Source organism: Pteropus medius, unplaced genomic scaffold, assembly GCF_902729225.1.
Source record: "Pteropus medius unplaced genomic scaffold, Ma_sr-lr_union100, whole genome shotgun sequence".
Classification (NCBI taxonomy): domain Eukaryota; kingdom Metazoa; phylum Chordata; class Mammalia; order Chiroptera; family Pteropodidae; genus Pteropus; species Pteropus medius.
Genome location: NW_024354875.1, coordinates 8,402,363 through 8,421,906, shown reverse-complemented (window position 1 = coordinate 8,421,906; position 19,544 = coordinate 8,402,363). Strand labels below are relative to the sequence as shown.

At 31.2% G+C, this 19,544-nt stretch overlaps 1 protein-coding gene across 1 annotated transcript in view; it reads left to right on the top strand.

The window, feature by feature from the left end:
• LRP1B (LDL receptor related protein 1B) overlaps nucleotides 1–19,544 on the top strand; it is a 1,647,539-nt gene that overhangs the window by 1,075,932 nt on the left and 552,063 nt on the right. The window contains exons 22-23 of the mRNA XM_039855262.1: nucleotides 2,958–3,158; nucleotides 8,814–9,059. Of these exons, the coding sequence (XP_039711196.1) occupies nucleotides 2,958–3,158; nucleotides 8,814–9,059 (447 nt within the window). The remainder of the gene's footprint in view (nucleotides 1–2,957; nucleotides 3,159–8,813; nucleotides 9,060–19,544) is intronic.

The following is a 19,544-nucleotide window of genomic DNA, read 5'->3' as shown; positions in this document are numbered from 1 at the left end:
TATGTATATTGAAAAAAATAAAACATTTAGAAATTACAAATGTAGTCATAAATTAAAGCTTAAATTGGTGGGCTCAAATATCTGGTTAGACTGCTTAGGAAAACTGATGACTTTATTATTTATTTATTTTTATTTATTTAAATGATGACATTGGTTAACCAAATCCAGTAAGTTTCAGGTGTGCAATCTAACAGTGAGGCATATATATATTGCATTGTGTGTTCACTACCCATAGTTAGATTTATTTCTGTCACCACATATTTGACCCTTTTACCCTGTCTACCTCCTCGCTCCCCTTACCTTCTACCCTCTGGTAACCACGAGTCTGTTGTCCAGGTCCGTGAGTCTCTGTTTGTTTGTCCTGTTCATTCATTGCTTTTAGGTTTATATCCCACTTATAAGTGATATCATGTGATTTTCAACTTTTTCTGTCTGGTTTACTTCACTTAGCATGACTATATTGAGGTCCATCCATGTTGTCGCGAAAGGCAGTATTTCGTAAATACCCAGTAGAGGGATTGCTGGATCATATGGTAGATCAATTTTTAGTTTTTTGAGAAATCTCTATACTGTTTTCTATAGTGGCTGTACCAATTTGCAGTCCCACCAGCAGTGTATGAGGGTTCCCTTTGCTCCATATCCTCCCCAACATTTGTTATTACTTGTCCTATTGATAACAGGTATTCTAACAAGCGTGAGATGGTATCTCATTGTGGTTCTGATTTGCATTTCTCTAATGGCTAGCGATGTTGAGCATCTTTTCATGTTTGTTGGCCATTTGTATATCTTGGGAGAAGTGTCTGTTCAGGTCCTCTGCCCATTTTTTGATTGGATTGTTTGCTTTTATGTTGTTACTGAGTTGTATGAGTTCTTTATATATTTTGAATATTAGACCCTTACCAGAGGAATTGCTTGCAAATATATTTTCCCATTCAGATGATTGTCTCTTTACCTTGTTGACAGTTTCTTTTGCTGTTCAGAAGCTTTTAGTTTGATGTAGTCCCGTTCATTTATTTTAGCTTTTACTTCTTTTGCCTTTGATGTCAAATCCATAAAATCTTCTTTAAGTCCAAGGCCCTTGAGTTTGATTCCTATGTTTTCTTCTATGTATTGTATTGTTTCAGGTCTTATATGCAGGTCTTTAATCCATTTTGAGTTAATCTTGGTGTATCATAATAGACAACAACCTAGTTTCATTCTTTTGCAAGTGACTTTTCAGTTTTACGTTTTCTACTAATCAATCTTCTGCTACATTTTTTAAATTAAATTCCTAATGATATCTGTAGTTTTATTATTTTTTTATTTAGAATCAGGATTGCAATAATATTATTACTATTTTATTTGAGATTGTATTAATTTGAGGAAAAATAATATCTTTACAGTGATAAACCTTTCTCTTCAAGCCCAAACTATATCTTCAAGCAAGACCTCTTTTGGGTTTCTTCGTAGAGTTTTTAATTTTCATCATATAAATTCTCTATAGTTCTTGTGTAGTTAAACACAAAATACTTTGTTTTATGTTAGCTTTTTTAGTTGGTCTTTTCTTCTACTATATTTTTTCGTATATATCAAATTTGTTTATTTTTGTATAATTTTTAAAACTAGCTACCTATTTTTTGAATTCTTAATTTTTTATAGTCCTTATGAAGTTTTTATTGATTTCATAATTATATGACTATATTAATGACATGTTATTCTACTCTTCTAATTTTATACTTCATTTCTTTTAATTGCTTAGTTGCATTAGATCATATTTCCAGAATAATATAAAATTATTAGTTTTATTTATGATGTTAAAGCAAAAATATATAGTTTCTCCATTTATACCAAATTTATTAGTGAAATATCCATCCATTCTTATTTTAAGAGTACTTTGATCAATAATTAGAGTTGAGTATTATCAAATGCATTTATATTAATTATGGAACTGATCATTTGTATTTTTTTTCTTATTTGACTTATAATAGTATGGAAAATTATTAATATATTTTCATAAATGAAACATCTTTTCACTAATATTTTATTTTAAAATTTAGTAGCCTTTAAGATTGAAGAAAGTATTTATACATAATGACTCTTGGACATATACAATCTAATATTTTTCATTTCCTTTTCATTTGCTCTACTCATTTTATGAGATATTGGCATATAGTCAGCCAATAACTAGTATTTATCTTAAGATAAACTTTTTATTTACTTTACACCTTAACATTGTGTAATCAAGAAAATGTAATGAATTAGAGGAAAAATACAACAATATGGAAAGGATGAGTACTTTTCAGTGAAAACAAGGTTTATGTAGACAATGACCATTGCTTTCTATGCATTTCACATTGTCACTTTTGATGCTGCTGGCTAAACAATAATCATTTTTTTCTTTCAAAATTAATAAAGAAAAACCCATTTCTAAAAATTCTATCTGTATATACCTTAGCTACCAAGATGTTTTAATAATATATTATATTCTTTTATGAAAGAGCATGTACATAGTCCTGGGTGTGAGGAGGTGAAATGTTAAGGTTATAAATGTAAATAAAAGGATGTCTTCTCCTGTCAAAGTAAAGCATTTACTTAAATCTATAGCTCCGCAGACACTGAAAGCATTTGCCTAAGAATGGGACTCTAAAAGGGACTCATATACAAACATACCTTTAAAGTTTATTTTTAAAAATGCTGTAATTAAACTTTCAATTAGTCACAGAATTTTTTAATAGGGTAAAACGATATCTTGAAACTAAACAAAACATCGATTTTTTTTATACTGAGTCACTTTACCACTTTAACAACAAAAGAAAACTATTAAAATATCAAGAAAATAAACTGTCAAACTAACAGCTAATAGATTTTTTTTGTGAATAGCAAGTAGTTCTGTCTCTGACTGAAGGCAATAATGACCACTCATTATTACAATGACATAATTACAAAAATCTAATGCATGCTGTTTCTATTGTCTTAAGGGAGATGCATTAACAAAGCGTGGGTATGTGATGGAGATATAGATTGTGAAGATCAGTCGGATGAAGATGACTGTGACAGTTTCTTGTGTGGACCACCCAAGTACCCTTGTGCTAATGACACTTCAGTCTGCCTGCAGCCAGAGAAACTCTGCAATGGGAGAAAGGATTGTCCCGATGGGTCTGATGAAGGCGATCTCTGTGGTATTCCACTTTTCATTTCATTTGCTTCTCTCTGGAAACTAGAATCTTTTAGTTCACATACTGATACATATAGTAGCATTTGTTCCTTTCATTTATTCTATATAAATGTAATTCAACTTTTAGCATTGAACCCTATCGACATTTATCTACATTTTTTAAGTACTGTAAGTCTATAAAAAAATTTAAATACGATTTAGAAATTTTTGAAAGTAAAGCAGAAAAGTCTAGCCTTGTTGTAGTTGCCAACCCCCGATAGACACATAGACCACCAGAAATTAATGAATTATAGGAAACACACTCTTTATTCAGCCAGCTGGGTCTGCCAGGGGTATGCACAGCCCAAATTAAGCAGCCCTGAAATGTAGAGGTACAGGGTTTTTAAGCCCTAAACTCCATTCTTCATCCTGTTTGAACACACAAGTCCATTTTCCTTCTTTTTACTAACTGTCAACCCACAGGTGAGTTGTACAAGCGGCGGGTACAGAAGCAGAAAGCTTATTGTTAGAGCGTTATGTTCCCATGGGTGATAGCCTATGTTCTCATGGGCGATAGCCAAGCAGTAATTTTCCAGCCAGCACATCCTGTATCCAACTAACTTAACAATTGTATAGTTGTGCTCAACATTTAGGTTTCTGGATGATCAATGCTGTTCCCACAATTGAACTGTTCCACAATTATTTTATTGTCAGTGAATTACTCAAAACAGGAAAAACTTGTTATTACTGACCCATTAAACAGAGTTTACTACCACGCAATGGATTTTGTCATGCCTTCTAATCATTACACACAAAAAAAAACATTTTTAGAAAGAGAAAAGAGACTGGATAATAAAAGCAATTGAACAGTTCTCAATTTTATATAATCTTCTCTGAAGTTTTTGCTCCTCATACAATAGCTTCCCTTATGACTCATCTAGTTAAAATGATTGTCTCTATCTGATAGCTTTTGGAATTTGAAATTACTTTTGACTAGCCATCTCCTTATGTCAACCAGCACACATGAAGAAAATTAAATTTCTCTTCTGTGGGAGAGATCAGAGATTTAGAAAGAAGATTTTTAACATATGTTTTCTACATAATACTGAAGGTGACATCAATAGAGTAATGAAGAAAAGTTTACAGAATGATAAGAACAATAATGAGATGACTTGAGATTGTGGGAAAATAACTTGGAGAAATAGTAAAGCTACCTGTCTGAAAGTAGAAAAAACAACAACAGTTAAGCCTAAAGTTATCATATTTTGATCTGAATTGAGCTTTAATAGCATACTGAGTATGACAAAAAAAGAAGACTGTTATTTTTTTTTTAATTTATATGATAACATGGCTTTTCCTCCAAAGATTGTATGATTCTATAAACTAACCTTGAAACAGTAAATGCATAGTCTTCATTCAGTGCTGCTAAAATTTAAAGAAGATTCAAACCAAAAAGAAAGAAAGAAAGAAAGAAAGAAAGAAAGAAAGAAAGAAAGAAAGAAAGAAAACTAAAAGTGCTACAGCAACAACAAAAATACCAGTTAAAGGTAACAGACTTAATTTATCTATATTCAATCTTTTCTCCACCAGCTTATTCTCCCTGATGGAGCAGGTTGGAGTGTAGAAGTATCTCTTACTTTGCAATATGTGAAGATTGCTCATAAAGGTTCTAAGAGCAATTCTGAAAAAGGAAATTATCAATACTCTTAAAATTAAAAGTATGTAATTACAGAAGAAGTCTAAACTTTCACAAGTTTAAATTATATTCTTCAAGTACCTCAATTAAGTAACCTAGGCAAGAAGTTTAATTTTTTGAAATATTGATTTTCTCATAACAAACATGGAGATAATGACATCTACCAGGAAATCATAGTGATAATGCCTGAAGCACTACAAATGTTGAAAGAAATTAGCACTTTTCTACCATTTCTTCATCCTTTGGATTAAATGAAGTAAATAAAAGAAAAAAAAGAGAAAATACAGTTATTAAGAAAAATGGAGGATAATATGAAAAACAGCTTTATTTTCCTATCCTCTGCATTCTGAATTGTAAAAACAAAACACAGAAAGGGACTTTTTTTCTGAATCCATATCTCTACTTTTAGATTCAAAATCACTTCTTGCTTATCTAGCCCTTTTATTCATCATCTAAGGATGATGAGCTTTGCTCAACCATTTCAAAAGATTACAGAGAGTGGAAGAGGTTGCAATGATGCTGGGTGTGAAAGTACCAGAGAAGATAAAAAGACTTTTTATTTTTATATTTATTTTTTTCTCAACTGCATCACTGTGGCATATTGAATTTACCCAGGTTGCTTCGGCCTGCTTTTACAGGTGAAGTTGAGCGAGAGTTAGAACAATGAAAAACAAAAACAAATACTGGTCAAGGGAATTGAATTGCTTTCTACGGTTCTGCTTTTCTTATTCACTTTTATGTGCATCTTGTACTGTCAGTTTGGTAAACAATGTCTTTATGAGCAATATTGGCTCCTGCAGAGAGATACCTTGGTACCTGGTTTTCAAACCCTTCTCCCATCATTCCTAGATTAGATCTTGTTCAGCTATGCAGGGGTGTTGATCTATGAGAGCTGAGCTGTAGGACTGGGCAATGAATCATCTACCCAAAGAACACAAAAGATATACCAAATGAATTAACTAAATAATTCTCATGGATTGGCTATTAGCTTGGAAGTAGCTTTTAGAGAGAGATACCCAAAGTCGAAAGGGTTTTTTTTTTTAATTTATTTGTTGTAATTGATGAAAATGTTGGGTTTCCCCTCTTCAAATCTACTCCTTCCAAATAGTTATATCCAAATAAAGCTGCTTTCCCCCCGCCTGCACACCCCTTCCATGTCCCGTTAAAACAAAAATGGATTAATTCATTCCATTCACTCTTCAATACATGTAAAATCTGTGCAAAAATATTTTGTATGAAAATGATCTGTAATCTGTAGACTTAATTGCAGAATGTCTTGAGATGTAAAAATCTCATTCTTTGGGTCTTGAGGTTTTGTTTGTTTGTTTTATTTTCTTAAATAATTCTGATTGACCTATAAAATTCAAAAAGAAAGAAAAAGAGGAAAGGTCAAATAGATAAATTTGATTTCAGTGAAGATTTTTTCAAGGGGGTTTTTAAATGATTTTAAGAGGAAAGAGATATGCACTTAAGAAACAAAGGAGAAGAAACTAAAATCTTTCAATGGGATTAACTGTTGATCCTTGTTATAAGGGCATGTCAGAGATAAACAAAGCTGAAACCCAGTTAAAGGAATAAGGATAGATTTTATTCAGTTATAACTGTTGCAATAGGAAATAGTGTCCAGCATGAACTGAAATGGATCTCACCAAATCCAAAGACTAGAAACTTTTTAAAGACAGAAGTGTGCTAAGGGGAAGACACGGAGGGGTGTCAAAGGTATCTGGTTGCCTTCTGGGTTTGTTAATTGGTGCTTATCCCAGAGAAGAAACAAATTTCTCCTGGCTTTATGACTGGAGACAATGGTACAGGTCAGAGCCAGGTTGAGAGAAAGAATGAGAGTTATCTCCTTGAATGTTTGCATTTGAAAGATACTGCTTGCAAGTGTTTGAGAAGACAGGGCTGAGTGATAGAAGAATTACATCTCAAAAGTGCAGAGAAAGGATTTACAACTGTAAGCTTTCTAAAGTAACTGTTCTAAAGGGGGATTCATTGACCAATCTGCTTATCACCAAGTTTAGGCTAGAACAAAAAGCAAATTCTCCTGGTAGTATTGAGCTTTCTTAGGGGACCAGGGTCATTCTAGGAATGCTGCCTTGAGCTGCTAGAAACTATGCTAGTATTTGTTGAAGTCCCTTGTGGTGGGGCAGGGTGGGTAGGAGTGGAGAATAAAATTATGCCTAGAATCTGCAGTTTTTTAGGTCAATTCTGAGGACTAGTTGACAAGATTGCTCAGAGGAGCCTGACTATTGTTTATTCAATAAAAAGTCTCTTTTGGGTAATAAAAAATTTTAAAAGAAGTTGCAAGATTCAATGACAGGTATAGGGTTAAAGAAAAATTGACAAGGGACTAACCATGCAAATATTGACATTAAATTTATATATTCCATTTTATATTTCAATGTGTATTTTATTTAGCCTAAATCTATGACTTAATTCCTCAGATAGAATCAGAAAGAGATACCTCAGTACTGAAAGAACAGTCGTGTTTGAATTAAACTAAAAGCATTGTAAAAAAAGTTTTTTTCATCTGCTGGGTATAATGACATTTCTTTACAGTAATTCTCTTGAAAAAGAATATCAATTGAAATAAAATGGGCCCAATATTTTAAAATGGCTGCTGTTTTAAAATGATTATGATTATGGGTGACCAAACATATTTAGAAGAAGCAAGAAATCTATTTTTTTTAAAATAATACCGAACTTGAATTGAATTCTTAGAAAAATAAGTTAATGTAATTATTTTTTTTTTCTTGTCACTATAACTTCTTTAATGGTGACAAATAATATGAAGAAGAGTTGACCCATATAGAAGTTTAAACAGTATAGAAAACATTTTTTTTTAAACCTTCCATTTTGGTCCAATTTTTGAAATGTTTTTTCTGTAGACAGTAGGCAATATTTGAGGTATATAAGCACGTATTACTGTGATTTGCCAGTTATTAAACAACATTTGTTTTTAGCATGTCTCAAAATACACCTCCTAATTAAACAGGTTGACTATGTATGCCATCTTGAAATTTTTCCAGTTGGACTACGTTGTGTCTAAATTTGGCCTAAGTTGTGTGCCTTTGGACAAATGTGTTTAATTTTTCATTCAACAAATATTTTTAACTGCTTACTCTATGCTGTGCTGTTATATATACACTGGTAAACAATGCATATATTGTATATCCTCAGCTACAATTTTGTGATGGAGTAGAATGATAAATAAATACCTAATATAAATTATAAACGCCATGAAAGAACAGTCTCTTTCTTTATAAACCAATTATATTATCCATGTAGTCAATACTAGTTATTTGTTATTTCAGCCAAAATACCATGCCAACATTTTAGGTGTATGTGTATTAACTGTTATGTTTCCATGGCCTCATTGAATTAATAATAATAATAAATATATAGGGTACAATATACAATTTACCTAAATTAAAAATAAATGGCTACAGCCAATCAAAGGGAAACTAATCCAGTCTCTATTATCATTATAAATCAGACTATAGCTATAGAAACATATGTTGATATTATATGTATGCATGTATATGCCTGTTTATTTACAAACATTGAGGTTAGTCAAATTTCCAGATCACCAATGTATGTGCATCTCTTTCGTAAGACCTCAACAACTGATTTTACATAACTACTGAAAGGCTCAGTGTAATTGTTCTTGTAATAATAGAAACACTGAACTCACTTTACTTCTATGGGGTAAAACAAAGTGTACTCCAAAGTTTTATAGAAATAAAAATATTTTATTCCTGATTCCTATCATATAGAATTATATTTGAACATTGGATGAATGCTCTCATCATTTCTACTCCCATCTCTGAAAAAAAAAAAATCTGAAAAGGCTGTCTCCTTTTCATCTTATCATCATTATATGCTTGCTCTAATTTTAGCCTTAGGGAAGTGAGTTCAATGATTAGTATTTAACTCAGTAAAACAATTGATAATGCTCTATAATCTGTTCTCCTCCTTTTATAGATGAGTGTTCTTTGAACAATGGAGGCTGTAGCAACCACTGTTCTGTTGTTCCTGGAAGAGGAATTGTCTGTTCTTGCCCTGAAGGCCTTCAACTCAACAAAGACAACAAAACTTGTGAAATTGTGGATTATTGTAGCAGTCATCTAAAGTGCAGTCAGGTGTGTGAGCAGCACAAGCACACAGTCAAGTGTTCATGCTATGAAGGTTGGAAGCTGGATGTAGACGGTGAAAGTTGCACAAGTGTTGGTAAGTCGATGTGTGTTTTTGCTGTATTTTAAAAATACCAAATGCTTTTTTTTTTTTTGGGGTGTTGTGTATCTATATTTACAAATAGATCTTGAGAAAAAAATCTTCCACCAAAAAAAAAAAATCCATCTTCAGAAAATTAATAAAAATGTTTAACTAATTTTAAGTCAAGTATTTAAGTTTAATGTGTCATTTTAGACCTCCAAAATCTTCTAGACAGAAAAATGTAATAACCCTTACCATTGCAATTCATCAGATTAGTTTTTCCTTAGATATTGTTTTATCAATGTTCTTCCAAGGGCCTTATCTTTTTATGCTCCAAAGCACTTTTATTTCTCTTTGCATGCTTTTTAGAACCCTCTAAATCTGAGTCCTGTCCCACACTTCAAATTGTGTTTCTACTACTTTTAAAAACAACTCTTTGCTCTGATGGTATTCATCTTTTAACTGCCCTTTCAGTCTGCTGATTCTCTAGGTCACATTTCACAGTGGGAAAAGCAGACCAAGGATATGGAATCTGACATCTGAACTCTAATTCTGCAGTTAGCATTCATTATGTATGTGTCCATGAACTTTATTAGGGAAAATAGTATACCTTTATTTTCTTTAACCTCACCCTTCCAAATTGAATGTTTACCACAGACCAGTAAATATCAGCAACTATGATTGTCTCCAATAGATGTAGTAGACATATTCATATTATGTTAAAATTGTCAAGATCTCATAATATCACTTATGTTTAATCTTTTAAAACTAAAAGTATTTCAATAATGGCAGTAATTAGATCTACTGCTCAATCTTATTATTGAATGCATTATTTTTTAAAAAACACATATATTACTATATCCAAGTGTTTATTGTTTAACATTGATAATTACATTTCAATATGTTTGATTCTTTTATTAATGTGTATTTTTTCTCACTATTTTTTTACTATTTAAAACTTTCTGATAAAAGACACACAGACTTCATCAGATTGCTAAGAACCCATATATCGTAAACTTTTTCATTTTATTTCTTCTACATAAATTGTATTTTCCCCTCTTCATCTCTAAAAATTTTGGATATTCTTTAAGACCTACTAGCTCAAATCTTTAGTCTTTAATGGAGTTTTCTTCCAAATATTCTTGCTCTTCACTTATTTCTTCTTTCTATGTCTAGAATATATTGTCCATGAATAATGTGGTCACATTTTTAATTTGCCGTTTCATATTCTTATCTAGCTTCCTTTATTCCTTATCTCTCTGCTAAAATAATAAGCATCTAGAAGTCAGAAATCAAGTTATAGATTTTTATCTTGTGTTTTATATAATATCCAACCAGTTCGGAAAAAATAATATGCAATAAAAACATACTTTTTCACAGAATATTAAAATATTTTATTCTTTTATTTCGTGTTGTTTTGTGATTTTTCTCATGGCCATTAAAATTTAAGTCCTAAAAACATAAGATTGGCAAACATTTATTTGACTCTTTTTTCTCCATGAGACTTGAACAAAATAATTGGCATGAGAGGCTAAATATAGCAATTTGTTGTGATGATAATAGTCATTTTATTTATACATGTTTGGAGTAGAAAAAATAGATCGACCTTAGTCATATTTATAATCATATTTTACATGAGAAATGGCTCCGTGTCTAGTTTTTGGATATGGATGACAAAATGATTGACATATTATGGTGTTTTCTACTGGATAAAATCAATAACATTCATATTCAATATTAGGATAATTTAATTTTTGAACAACAGTGACCAGGTGCAAAGATAACTCTTCTAATAGATTTGACCCCTTCTACACTCAGCTGAGAATGAAACAGTAACAGCGCCATAGAATCTCACTGTTAAAATTGCTTTTTTTTCACACCTGGCTTTGTTTATAATTTAAGAGAGAAGCAAAAGTAAACAGGCATACCTTGGAGATATTTAGGTTTGGTTCCAGGCCAGTGCAATAAAGCAAATATCTCAATAAAGCAAGTCACATAATGTGTGTGTGTGTGTGTGTGTGTGTTTTGGTTTCCCAGTGCATATAAAAGTTATGTGTACACTCTACTGTAGTTTAAGTGTACAATAAAATTACATCTAAAAAAGTACTGTATGTATATTTTATTTAAAATACTTTATTGCAAACCATCATCTGAGCCTTCAGCCAGTCCTAATCTTTTGCCGGTGGAGGGTCTTGTCTTGGAAGCTGCTGACTGATCAGGATTGTGGATGCTGAAAGTTTGAGTGGTTGTGAATTTTCTTTTTAATTAAATTTTATCTTGTGACATTGGCTAATAAAATTATGTTTCCAGTATAAATTCTATAATATATCATCTGTATATTGCATTGTGTGTTCATCACCCAGTCAAATCTCCTTCAATCACTGTGTATTTGACCCCTTTTACTCTTTTCTATCACCCTCAATAGGACGACAATACAGTTTTCCACATAGATTGACTCTTCCTTTCTCAATTTCTCTGTAGCATTAATACTGTTTGAAAGCATTTTATTCACAATAAAAATTTCTTCAAAATTATAGTCAATCTTTCAGACCCTGAAACAACTTTATCAACTAAGTTTATTTAATATTCTAAAACTTTTGTCATCATTTCAACAATCTTTACAACGGGAGTAGATTCCATCTCAAGAAACCACTTTCCATCTACAGCCATGCTATCCTAAACAAGCTCGATCCTGTCTGATCTCGGAAGTTAAGCAAAGTCAGGCCTGGTTAGTACTTGGGAGACCACCTAGAAGGATCAGGTGCTTCAGGCGTAAAAAATTAAAAAATAAAGGATTGTAAGCTGACAAGGTCCTTGTGAGGTCAACCAAGGGTTGTCTGGCCTAAAAAATAAAAAATAAATAAAAAAAAAAAAAAAAAACCATTTTCCTGGCCCATTCATAAAAGAAGTAACTCCTCATCTCTTAAATTTTAATCATGAGATTGCACCAATTCGGTCACATTTTCGGGCTCCACTGGTAATTCTAGTTCTGCTATTTCCAAGATATCCGTGGTTACTTTCTTCACTGAAGTCTTGAACTTCATGATGTCACCCATGAGGGTTGAAATCAACTTCTTCCTAGCTCCTGTTAGTGTTTATATGTTGTCCTCTTCCCATGAATTACAAGATTTCTTAATGGCATCTAGAATGGTGAATTCTTTCCAGAATGCTTTCAATTTACTCTGCCCATCAAAGAAATCACAGTCTATGGAAGTTATATCATAACATTTTTTTTTTTTTTAATAAGACTTGAAAGTCAAAACTATTCCTTGATTCATGGGCTGCAGAATAGATACTGTATTAAGCAGCATGAATTTATTTATGCAGAATAGATACTGTATTAATAAACATGAATTTATTGTCCATCTCCATCAGAGCTCTTGAGTGACCAGGTGCATTGTCAATGAGCAGTAATATTCTGAAAGGAATCTTTTTTTCTGAGCAGTAGTTTTCAACAGTTGGCTTAAAATATTCAGTAAACCATGTTATAAACAGATATGCTGTTATCTAAGCTTTGTTGTTCAGTGTATAGAGCACAGGCAGAGTAGATTTAACATAATTCTTAAGGGCTCTCAGATTTTCAGAATGGTATAAATGTGCATTGACTTCAACTTAAAGTCATTAGCTGCATTGATCTTATCAAGAAAGTCAGCCCATCCTTTAAAACTTGAAACCAAGCATTGACTTTTCCTCTCCAGCTGTAAAAGTCCTAGATGGCATTTTCTTCCAATATAAGGCTATTTTTGTCTACACCAAAAATCTATTGTTTAGTGTAGACATCTTCATTAATTACCTTCTGGATAACTTGCTACAGCTTCTATGTCAGCGCTTGCTGCTTCACCTTGCACTTTTATGTTATGGAGATGGCTTCTTTCTTTAGACTGCATGAACCAACCTCTTGTAGCTTCAGACTTTTCTCCTGCAGCTCCTTCACATCTCTCTGCCTTCACAGAAGGCTGGTTTGATCCAGATCACTAAAAGTTTTGTTTTTGTTTTTTTTCAAATCAACACTAAAGCTGCCTTATTTTCTTATCACTTGTGTATTCATTGGAGTATCACTTTTGATTTTCTTCAAGAACATTTTCTTTGCATTCACAGCTTGGCTACCTGGTACAAGAGGCCTAGCTTTTGGCTTTCTACATGCCTTTCTCACTATGCTCTATCATTTATAGCTTTTGATTTAAGTGAGAGATATTTGTTCTTCTTCTCACTTGAACACTTAGAGGCCACTTTAGGATTACTAAATTGGCCTAAGTTTAATATTATTGTGTCTCAGAGAATAGGTTGGCCCAAGAAAGGAAATGAGATGGGAAATGGCTGGTCAGTGGAGAAGTCAGAACGCACACAACTTTCACCAGTTAAGTTAGCTGTTTTATATGGATGTGGTTCATGGGGTCTCAATACAATTACAAGAGTAACATGAATTATCAGTGATCACAAATCACCATAACAAATATAATAATAATGAGAAAGTTTGAAATATTGGATGAAATGCCAAAATGTGACACAGCGACATAAAGAACACAAATGTTGTTGGAAAAATGATGACAATAGACTAGCTCGGCTTAGAGTTGGTTTATAAAAAATGTGGTATCCTCAAAGCGCGACAAAATGAGGTTTGCCTATATTTTACCTTTAAAAGATAGTATGGAGCTTTTTCTTTTACATGAATAATTAAACCTGCTGGTAATTTATCTCTCCCTTAAACATAGAGCATACAAAATACCATTGTAAGCATTTATATTAGTATAGATACAGGTTTTGTTAGGCGATGAATATTATTTTTTTAATTTAAACCAAGTTTCATATACAAAAAATGATTTGTTCTATATTTCATTTACTTTATTTCTTTTTTGGAAAACCTACACCAGATTTATGATTCAATAAAAATTAATTGACTATTAATAATAGAACTTTAAAAATAAAATTTATTTTTACTTGCTTCTCTGTTTCTTATTTCTGTCATTCTTAAATTGAGTCCCTGGTTTTAAAATGCGTCCTTCTTTCAATTGCAATACCTGTGCTTATTCTTCTTGACATTTCAAAAATAAAGAATAATACTTTTTATACTTAAAATTAGAAGCATAATTCTCCCATTTTTTTCTCTTGAATTTTCCTCTTTAGTTCTTCCATATTTTCTTATTTCTCTCAACTCTGTCCTTCCTAACTTCTTTATAATCTGGCTTTTGTTGAACTGATGAACTTATTTAATTTTCTATAGGTTTACACCTAACAAATTACTTGTTAAATGTAATGACTTTCATAAATACTGTTTTTATGATCATTATTTTTTATTTAACTTCTCTATAAATCTTATTTTTCTGGGTATCTCAATACTTTATTTCATCAGTTTCTTAAGCCTTTCCTCTTTAATACAAATATACAATTTATTAATCACCTTTCTCCTGAAGTATTGATTTATTTTTACTTAGGAACAGACAAGATATTAACTGCTGATTTCATTTCTTTTGTATCTCTGGTTTCTTTGCTGTTACCGAGGCAGTTCCCTTGCAAATCTGCAGCATATTTCTTTTATGGAAAGAACATCATGACATTCCTTTTTCTTTTCTCTTAGCCGAAATTCGAGTAGATTTTCCCACTGACGTTTTTCTTGGTTCTTATTCTCCAATTCTATTTCACCAGATATAATCAAGTAACCTTAAAATTAGTTGGCTAAAACATAGTCTTTCTTTTCTTCTTTAATTTTCTATAGTTCTCTCAGTCGTCTCAGTTTTCTTCTGCTCTTTAGGGATCCCAACCTCAATTTATCTTTGACCTCTCAATTTCTTTGCTCCTCATTCTCTTCATATAGATAAATAGATGGATGGATAGATAGATTAGATAGATAGATAGATAGATAGATAGATAGATAGATAGATATAGTTTATTTTCCTCTACAAAGGATTCAGCTATCTTTCTGCAACTCCGTAGCATGTACAACAGCAGAGCACAGAAATTACATATGCTGTAATGATGATGGCAGTCTTCTCTCTGACCTATTTGCTGTCTTCTTATTTCCTCAGTTTGTGAGAAGAATATTAAAACTTAAAGGAATACACATATTAAAAAGAGAGAAAGAAATTCAATTCTGCAAGATGAGTATTACAAGGAAAAGATGAGACATATGATAAAGAATAAAAATTGAAAGAAAAAGAATAAAGTAATAATAAGCAGATGGCTACCTTGGGGAATATGGGAGATCAAGGTGAAAGGATCCTGGGACTGAAACTGCAGGGGGGTTATTTCTTTGTTTATCTTAATAAAATAACACTTTACCATATCAATTTCCATCCACGATTTTAAAGTAGGTCTCTACTATTTATGAAAAGAAACTCAAATTCTTCAGTTTGCTAGTCAGGCAGGACCTTCTTTATTTTTGCTCATTTTATCTCTCCAATCTAATGTTTCACTATCTTCCACTGTGGGTTTCTAGTCCAGGAACATTATTACTGTTTTCACCATTAGTGATAACAATAAATGCATAATAGGACAGAATATATAATGTACGTTCACATATATTACTTCATTTTACCATCTCCTTCATTTACTCTGCTCTTTGTCTTCTATGACCTTTCAAGATGACAATATCTTCTACATTTTCTCTGGAAATTTTATTCTTATACCCTATTCAAAATGCATGATAAAGAATCAAGAGCTATTTATATAGAATTGTTAGTTGTAGTTATAATAACAATACCCTGAGAGGACTATAGAGAAACTCTTTTTCTTAGACAAGTCATCTACTGCTTTCAAATTCTGTCTTGTAAAAATCATTATGTGAACCTATAGTGGGTCTAAGAGAAAATTAATGAAAAGAGAATTATATGTAGAAAACTACAGCTTTTTAGTGTTTTTCAAAAGCTACTTATGATATACTACATTCATAAACATGAAATTTGTCACCATAAAAATGTAAATTATAGTATCTTTTTTTTGTACATATCTCATCTCATAATATGCTAAAGCAGAAAAATTTTAAGCCACTTCTAAATTAAGACTGTGATGTGCTGATTTAATCTGTTAAGTTCAGTCATTTATGAGGCAAAAGCTGGTGTGCTGGAAAAAATTGTTAGAAGACTATAAAAATTAATGACTCCTTCATATTTTTCTTATATTCATTCAAAATTAAGTTTGCCTCCCCAAGAACTGAATATATCTACATCAAAATTGGAATATATTGAAAAATTCTTCAGTGTGTTTTATATCGAAATACTTTATGAAGAGTTTTTTTTTTTTTTTAAGAAAAAAATTGTAAGACTTGGAAGTTAAAATTCAGTCTTTATGATTTTCCATTAGTTTATGAAATTGCATATTAGATTATTCATTACAAATTTTTATTTTCTCAAAGAGGAAATACTAATTTAATAAAGCAACATAAATCTTAAAAGTAGAGTCTCTGAAGAAGATATAAGATTCAGAGCTCAAATATGAATTCAAATATTTATACTTTAGCTTTTTAATTTTTGGTAAACTGGTTTATTTTTGTCATGCATAATCAAGCAAATATTTATCAAACAAATTCTCAACACAAAATGACTATAATAAATATAAGAACTTAAAAAGCTTTGAACAGTTTTTGTAAAATACTCAATGCTATTCAGGTCGCTGTTCAGAGAAAATAAGATGTTTTTAATCACCTTTCATTTTATTATGGAGTCTTTTAAATATATTTGAACCCAGTGAAGAATAAAGTATTCACAGACAATACTTTAAAAGCAATGAAACATTAGATAACTTTGAAGCCCTCTGTGTATCTATTCCCCCATACCCAGAAATAGCTATTTGTGAAATTGGTATATCTTTTCTATCATTATAGTATATGTTCTTAAAAAAACATATAATATAACTTTTGGTTCAAGGGAATATACTTTCTCAAATGAAACATGAAAGTATGAGTAGTCAGTGATCTCTTAAATATTGCTATAGTGGACATATGAGTTCTCCTGCAGGGGAAAAAAATTATTTACAGTTTTTATCATAATGAATTACCTTACTCAGCATATATGTCATGTCTAAACAATTCTTATTTTATTTATGAGTTTTTCTAAGAAGCTAGAAATAATTTCTTTGATTACTAGTTTAATTTTTATTCTTAAAAATGATTAATATTAATAGGAAAATGTATGTAGATGCTAAAAAAATTGTACCAATAAAGAATGAAGTGAAAATTAGTTTCTCTTCCACTCTTCAAACCTAGTCACCTGTTCCCATGGCAGAGGTGGTAGCATTCCTTAATGGATCTTTCAAGAAGTATTCTATGATTTACCTTTATGTAGGCCTAGAAAAATCTTTTATTTTTTTTTAACTTAAATGGTTGCATAGTATGTGCAATGTTTGCATCATGCTGTTTTCAAAATGTTGGGAAGCATTTTCTGCTAGCACATGCATGTCAATCACATTATGTGGCCCCATAATATTATACTGTATTACTGTACCATCTGTTACTTATTCAGCCACCCACCGATAAACATGTATGTTGTTTTTAATATTTTGCTACTACAAACAATATCACAAAGTATTTTCTTGCTCATCTGACATTTTTATATGTAAAACTGTATCTTTAGAATAATTCCTTACAAATTAACTTACTTGGTCAAGGGGGATATGTATATATAAATTTTTGAAGTGTTGCCCAGTGGTTCTCAATATAGGTTATAACAGTTTATATTTCTATTATCAATATATCGGAGTGCTTTTTGTCTACACTTTAATCAATATAGTGGCTTATCAAACATGTTTATGGCTTTAAAATCCATTAATTATTTTAAGAGAGAAATTGAACACATTTTTTATATTTAAAAGTTGTTTATACTTTTTACAATGATTGTCTGTTTTATATACTCTGCCCATTATTTATTTGAGTATTTTTTCTTGTCAATTCATAGGCATTCATATGTATTAATAATTTAATCTTTTATTTATTGCAAATATTTTACCCAGTTTGTCTTTTCATCCTTTTATATTATTTTTGTCCTACAATTTTATAAATGCATATTAAACCTCATTCTTTTCTTTAGGTCTTCTATGATTTGTGTCAAATTCAGACAGGCCTTTCTCATTCTCGGGTTCTAAAAATAATTGTTCTGCATTCACTTCTAAGACTTTCATAGTTTCTTTTACTACATCAATTTTTTTAGGTCATCTGGAAATTACTTTTTATATTAAATCAGAAAATTTTCCAACTTAATTTCTTCTCCAGGTGTCCTTAATCCATCATATCTATCGGCTTTACAGTCAGTTATGAGTCAGTACCAAAGTATATTTCTATTGAAATAATAACATATTTTACTATCAGAGTTAATCAGTATTATGTATTTCGTCTAGAATTTTTTCTGGTCACACTTTCTTAATTTAATCTTTAGAATTAGCTAGTATTATTTTAAAGAATGGTATTTGTAAATTTTTTTTCATTCCAAGAAATGTATATATTAATTCAGGCAGAAGCAAGATCTTTGGGACATTATTTTTTTAGTTAATAATGCTATAAACTTTTTCATTTGGTAAAGTCTTTATTCCTCTCAGTGTTTTAAAATTTCTTTATATACTATTTTTATATTTTTAATGATTTTATTCCTAGATTCCTTATCTTTTTTTATTGCTGTTATTGCTAATGTACATTTGTTCTTTTTTCATTTGTCTTACCAGATACCGCAGTTTGTAGAAAGGCTAGTGATTTTTTGTTTAAAAAATCTGTAGTCAAGCCCTATTCTCACCCCTTGCAGCTGGTATTTACTTTTCCGTTTTCTCTCTGTGTTGTTTAGCCTTTATAGTGCATGCCTGTTTTCTCGTTGTTTTTGTTTATTTGTTTGTTTTTGTTTTCAGACCCTCCTTCTGGGTCTTAATGGTGCCAATGGGCTCATAGAAGGTCCTGAGACCAAGCTATTACTTCCATCTCATTTTCAAAAAAAGTGATTGTAGGGTTTGCCGCTTTGTTGTGCTACCTCCTTTGAAAACTGTGCTCTGCCAGCATTTATATAGATTATATATCTATAGCAGCAAGCATCCTCTCAGAAACTTTCTACATTTTGAATGCATTCATTAGTCTTTCCTCATACTGTGGTATTTTGGTAATAGATGTCTTCCATTGTTAGTGAAAGTGGAACTTGCATTTCTTTTCTTTCCTTTTCTTTTTTTCTTTTTCTTTTTGGATTCCTTTTTTCGTCTGGTGTGATATCCAGAAGCAGCATCTCATTACCTTACAATTTTAAAACCATATGTCCTTTAGCAGGTATTAAATATAAATTTCTCTAGCAGGTAGCTGCTGCACTTGTAATTTAATACTTGACTAAGGGCAAACTATAAGCCAAAAGATAGGGGCACTGTTCAGAGCTGAAATTTTACTAGTTTTAGCACCTGTTAAGAAATATTCAATTTCCTTTTGATGTATCTTCATTCCTGCCTTTTCTCTTATGCAATATCTCTTTTGCTTATTCCTTTGAGTGATATTTGAAATGTAATATTCATAATATTTAAACATATATTTAGATATTACTAAGCATT